Below are 6,760 nucleotides of genomic sequence, written 5' to 3'. Positions count from 1 at the left end.
TTGCGGGAAAATTGTTCGGATTAGCCTCAAAATCGGCAGCCCTAGGAGAAGTAAATGATAAGATGAAGCTTGTGAAGAAGTTTCTCAAATCATCACCGAGAGCGAAATTATTCACATAGTGGCTTCGTTGGAACAAGTTGTAGACCTAAAAACCGTGGGCTTCGAGGATGTGGTTGGAAGGCTCAAAGCGTATGAGGAGCGAATTAAGGAGGAAGACGTCAACGATGGAAATCAGACGAAGGTTATGTTCGTGAAATTGTCTGGCGGTAGTGGTGGTGGTTCGTATGGTTCTCATGGTCGATCGAAAGGAAAGGGGACGACAAAAGGGGTTTAACAGGGCAAGTGGGTCCAAACAAACGAATCGGACCTTACATGGTGGTAAGTCCAATTCGCACAAGCCCAATTCTGACCCAAACAAAAATAAAACCAAGAAGGACCGATCCAAAGTTATTTGTTATCGGTGCGATAAACCAGACCACTTCACATCTCAATGTCCGGATCGAATCCAAAAATTGCAAGAAAGTAATTTTACCGAAAGCAACGATAATGATGCGACCGTATTTTTACACGAGACCGTGTTCTTAAATGAAGAAAAAGTGATATCGTCTCGATACGACTCACAAGATAGCGATGTGTGGTATTTAGATAACGAGGCAAGTAATCATATGATGGGAATCGGTCGTTTTTCTCCGAACTTGATGAAGGCGTAACCGAGAGGGTTAAATTCGGAGATAATTCGTGTGTAAAAATTAAAGGAAAATGTGTTATACTTTTCCAAGGGAAGAAGGGTCAACAAAGGCTGATGACGGAGATTTACTACATACCGGATCTCAAGAACAATATTATTCGTTTCGGACAAGCAACCGAACTCGGATGTGATACTCGAAACCATCCGTTTTCTCATAGTCATAGGCGCTACTAATAGGTGGGAGCTTCATCATTTAGATGTTAAAACGGCTTTCTTGCATGGAGAATTGAAACAAACCGTTTATGTGTCACAGCCGGAAGGCTATATAAAGAAAGGCAACGAGCATAAGGTGTACCGCCTCACAAAATCACTATATGGTTTAAGACAAGCACCTAGAGCATGGAACACGAAGCTTGATGGAATTTTCAAGAGCATGAAATTTCAAAAGTGCATGAAAGAACCATCGGTGTACCGGGAAAATGAAGGGGATAACTTGTTGATTTTAGCAATTTATGTTGATGACTTATTTGTGTTTGGTACAAGCTTGAGCATGATTAAAGGATTCAAGATGGGGATGTCAAAGAATTCGAAATGTCGGATCTTAGAAGATTAACTTACTACCTTGACATTGAAGTTAAACTAGAAGAATCGTGGATTACTATAAACCAAGAGGTGTATGCTCAACACATTCTAAAAGAAGTCGGTTTACATGATTGCAATCCGAACCACATTCCAATGGAACCGAAAAATAAATTGTCGAAGGCAAAAGATGAACCCGAAATCGACCCGACACATTATTGAAAGGTGGTAGGATGCCTTAGATATCTCTTGTAAACAAGACCCGATATGGCGTACGCAGTTGGAGTTGTTAGCCGATACATGCAATGTCCAAGAGAATCACATGACGGTGCAATCAAACACACCTAAGGTACTTACGAGGAACAACGGGATACAGAATCAAGTACGAGAGGAGGGGACAAAACCGACTCACTGGTTATAGTCATAGTAGTTACAATGTTGACCCGGATAACGGAAAAAGTACAATCAGTCATATTTTCTACTATGGGTTATCCCCGATAACATGGTGTTCGCAAAAGCAAGATAACGTTGCTTTATCATCTTGTGAGGCGAAGTTCATGGCGGCCACCACGACCGCATGTCAAGCAATATGGCTTCAAGATTTGCTAGAAGAAATCATGAACAAAGTGCAAGAGAAGGTGGTTCTAAGAGTTGATAACAAATCGGCTATCGAACTAATGAAGAATCCCGTTTTTTATGAAAGGAGTAAACACATCAACCCAAAGTTTCACTTCATTCGTAATTGTTCTGAAAATGAACAAGTGGAGGTGGAGTACATTACCGATGAAGAACAAAAGGTGGACATTCTTACTAAACCACTAACTCGAACCAAGTTCAAGGAAATGCAAAGTTTGATCGGGATCAAAGACATCTCTAGAAGGACTTAGAGATTCGGTGATGATTGTTGGAATCCTAAATCACATAGGACCTTAGAGACCAAACAATCTAGTTTATAACAAGTTTGGTTTATGGCAAGTCGGTCTAAAGCTAGTATCCTAATTATATGTTACAAGTCGGTATCTAGGATTATATATACATTGTCAAGAATCGAGTTATGATTATTGAGAGACTTTGTAAACAGCGTGAGTTTTGAGTGATTTTCTCATAATAATCAAAAAGCTATTTTGGTAATTTAATTGTGTTTACATATTCTAATCTTTATTTTAATATCTTTGATATATTTCATTCATGCCAAAAACAATATGTAAATTTTATTTATTCCAAAAATATTAGGTATAATATGTATAAATTAAGTTGGCAAAACTAAACTAAACTCGTGTAGCTGATGTCATGAATTTCCATGTCATGAGAAAATAAATAAAAATAAAACTAAAATGATGGGGTGGAATTACCTTTTAACCCTCCTTAGATAGTGAGGACAACACGTAGAAGCTTCACTGCCGATTCTGGTCCATTCTTTGTAGGCTGACTCAACTCCACTTGATACCACCACTTGTCATCTAAGAAACATTCAAAAAGTCGACGGTATATGTTCAATTTTAATTGTTATGTTTATCATAAAAAGGAAGTGGTATACAAGATAATAACATATTAAGTTTAATATATCATAACTCTTTATTCCTATCTAAGTAACTCGTTTTCTTAATATTTTACTTTTATAATAATAAAAATAATACACACACTTTACACATAAAACGCACACACAACGTGTGAATCCACACTTATATTTTCAAAAATAAGTAATAATAATAAATCAAATTGGCCTACTTTCCTGAAACTTGTCACGCAACTTCTGTCAACTCTGCACCACCCGCCACCGCCAACCTCCCTTATATACTTCACTCACCACCCACACTCTCCTCACTCAATCCATCTTTCTCTCTCTAACTTTCTCTTTCTAAACAACAACCAACTACAATTCTAATGGCAGTTGAAGCTTTAAATTCTCCGACGACGGCAACCACGCCTTTGTTTAAACAAGATTCCGGCAATCATCTGAGGTATTTGGACTCATGGACAAAGGGCAAAAGATCAAAAAGGCCAAGGGTGGATCAGCCACCGACTGAGGAGGAGTACCTTGCTTTCTGTCTTATGTTACTTGCCCGCGGCGGCCGTGGTGGTTCTGGTTCTGGTTCCCGTTCTGCTTATGTGGCGCCGCCGCAGCGTGCTAACTCACCGGCTCTTAGTATAATTGTACCGCAGGAGCCGCAACCTGTTGTTTACAAGTGTAACGTGTGTGATAAAGCTTTTGGGTCTTACCAGGCGCTAGGTGGACACAAGGCTAGCCACCGGAAAAACAACCCAGCCGCCGCCGGAGCTGAGATCGAACAGTCTGCTGTAACCACCACCTCCTCCACTAGTGGCACCCACGGTGGTGGAAGTGGAAGGAGTCACGAGTGCTCTATTTGCCACAGATCTTTCCCTACCGGACAAGCGTTGGGTGGACACAAGAGGCGCCACTACGAAGGTGTTATCGGCGGTGGCCGTGCCAGCAGCGGCATCACCTCATCGGAAGGAGTCGGCTCCACCAATAGTCAACGCGGGTTTGACCTGAACCTCCCTGCTCTTCCAGAATTTCTTCCCGGATTCGTCGATGAAGAGGTCGAAAGCCCACACCCCACCAAAAGATCCCGACTTTTTCCACAGGTCAAACTAGAGATCGCCACCCACCAATAAAATCACGATTTTAGGAATTTTATGATTAGAAATTCGTCGATGTTTGTTTAGTATTCTTTTCACACAAATCATTCTATGTAAATAATTCTTGTATTTGATGAATTAAATTTTATTAATTCTTGATTGTTTTACGATTTGCCGGAATCTCTTGTAACTTACGCAATTTATTGAATTGCGTGGCGTATAATTAATTCACCGTCGTGATCCTCAGCCGAAAACTGGGGCAAAAGGTAACGGAGTAACTTTTGTTTTACTCTTACCATACCTGACCCTCAACTATTCTAGTCATGCTAGATTATACCCTCAACTAAGGTTCCAACTGAATTACTCCCCCCCCTCCCTAATTTATTTAAGTAATGGTTAATAAAAATGGAAATTAGAGTCTATCAACATTAAGACGCAAATTGCAAACAGGTTACCTATAATATATCGAATATTATAAATCTACTTGCATATTTTAGCCACGTTTTGAAAAACTTAAATACACTATTATTGGAATAGGGGCCGCCGCTCAACCAATTTAGAGGCTCTAAGCAAACAAAAAAATTGGGACTCTTCAAATAAGCAAACAGTTTCAAACTTTATACATTTAGTTTTATAAACCAACTAGACGAATGTCAGCGCGTTGCGCAGAAACACCAATATAGTTGAAATCTTTATAAATATATGTTTTTTTTAATATAACACTAACGTTGTTAAATTTGATATAATTATTCGTATGCTAAATTGATATAATATATTGATTATTTTGAATTATATAATAATATATACATCTATTATAACTGCATAATCTCAATCGTTTGAATGGTTCTACCTGCGAGTTACTCATGAATCAAATTAAATATAATATATGGTTTAATGTCATTTATAGTTGTTGTTATTGTTATTTAATTTTTTAAAATTTATTTTCTTAACGTTTTAATTTCTATCATTATTATCATTTAAAACATCAAACATTGTTTTTTGATTTTAAATGTAACAATATAATCATTTATATAGAGTTATTTTTAACTGTTGTTATTATAAGTTATTTTAAGCTACTTATTTGAAACTTTTAACGATTATAAAAATATATCTTTAGGAAATATTTTAGTTAAATTGAGATTACAATTACTTTTTGCAGTTAGCACTACAATTTATCACTTTTAACTATTCACAAAATATTTTTTGGGTTTTTTAAGTGGAATGAAATTTATATTTAAGTTGACACTGAAATTTATATTATTTAAAACATCAAACATTGTTTTTTTATTTTAAAGGTAACAATATAATAATTTATATAGAGTTATTTTTAACTATTGTTATTGTAAGTTATTTTAAGCTACTTATTTGAAAAACTTTTAACGATTATAAAAATATATTTAGGAAATATTTTAGTTAAATTTAGATTACAATTTAGTTTTTGCATTTATCACTACAATTTATCACTTTTAACTATTTACAAAATATTCTTTGGTTTTTAAGTTGAAATGAAATTTATATTTAAGTTGACATTGTAATGTTATATTTAAATTAACAATTTAAGTATTTTGTCCAAACTGTTCAAAAATTATAGCTTTAAACTAATAATTGTTTACATACAACAACATTTTAAATCTAATAAATTAAGTATAATATGTTAAAAGTTAAAGACATAACTTTATAAGTAGAAGTAAAGATATTATTTTAAAATTAAAATTTAGTTTATTTATGATTACACTTTAGGTTTGATATTTATTTAACCTTATTAACCAACTTATAATCATTATTAGAAAGACACTATAATTTATCACTTTTAACCATTTACAAAATATTTTTTGGGTTGTTTATTTAAAATAAAATTTATATTAAAGTTGACCCTGTAATGTTATATTTAAATTAATAATTTAAGTATTTTATACAAATTGTTCCAAAATTTTATCTTTAAAATGATAACGGTTTACATCCAACAATATATTAAAACTAATAAATTAAGTATAATATGTTAAAAGTTAAAAAAACTTAACTTTATAAGTAAAAGTAAAGATATTATTTTAATATTGAAATTTAGTTTATATATGATTACACTTTAGGTTTGATATTTATTTAACCTTATTAACCAACTTATAATTATTATTAGAAAGAAATTGAAAAGTCATGGGAGTTTCAAATGAATGTGGTGAAAGGAAAAATGCATGAGAGTTTCAAATGAATGTGGTGAAAGGAAAAACGCTTCCTTTAGAAGTAAATATATTATTTTAATATTGAAATTTAGTTTATATATGATTACACTTTAGTTTTTATATTTATTTAACATTATTAACCAACTTTTAATTATTATTAGAAAGAAATTGAAAAATCATGGGAGTTTCAAATGAATGTGGTGAAAGGAAAAATGCATGGGAGTTTCAAATGAATGTGGTGAAAGGAAAAATGATTTCTTTATAAGTATATAAGATAAGATAAGATAAGATAATATCTTTACTTTTACTTATAAAGTTAAGTTTTTTAACTTTTAACATATTATACTTAATTTATTAGTTTTAATATATTGTTGAATGTAAATTGTTATCATTTTAAAGATAAAATTTTGGAACAATTTAGTTTATATATGATTACACTTTAGGTTTGATATTTATTTAACCTTATTAACCAACTTATAGTTATTATTAGAAAGAAATTGAAAAGTCATGAGAGTTTCAAATGAATGCGGTGAAAGGAAAAATGCATGGGAGTTTCAAATGAATGTGGTGAAATGAAAAATGCTTCCTTTAGAAGTAACGATATTATTTTAATATTGAAATTTAGTTTATATATGATTACACTTTAGGTTTGATATTTATTTAACCTTATTAACCAACTTATAATTATTATTAGAAAGAAATTGAAAAGTCATGG

At 33.1% G+C, this 6,760-nt stretch overlaps 1 protein-coding gene across 1 annotated transcript; it reads left to right on the top strand.

Moving 5' to 3' along the window:
- Positions 1-3,011: 3,011 nt before the first annotated feature.
- Positions 3,012-4,035, top strand: LOC145115623 (zinc finger protein ZAT6-like). The gene has a single exon (XM_079051995.1). It carries the CDS (start codon positions 3,152-3,154, stop codon positions 3,902-3,904), a length of 753 nt encoding a protein of 250 aa, XP_078908121.1. The 5' UTR covers positions 3,012-3,151; the 3' UTR covers positions 3,905-4,035.
- Positions 4,036-6,760: the final 2,725 nt, after the last annotated feature.

Source organism: Lactuca virosa, chromosome 1 (genome assembly GCF_052849685.1).
Source record: "Lactuca virosa cultivar CGN04683 chromosome 1, Lactuca_virosa_CGN04683_v6, whole genome shotgun sequence".
In the NCBI taxonomy this organism is placed as follows: Eukaryota; Viridiplantae; Streptophyta; class Magnoliopsida; order Asterales; family Asteraceae; genus Lactuca; species Lactuca virosa.
This window is presented reverse-complemented; position numbering and strand designations above follow the sequence as displayed.

Coding starts and splice junctions, on each gene's coding strand:
- LOC145115623 (XM_079051995.1), top strand. CDS start 3,152: ATGGCAGTTGAAGCTTTAAATTCTCCGACGACGGCAACCACGCCTTTG.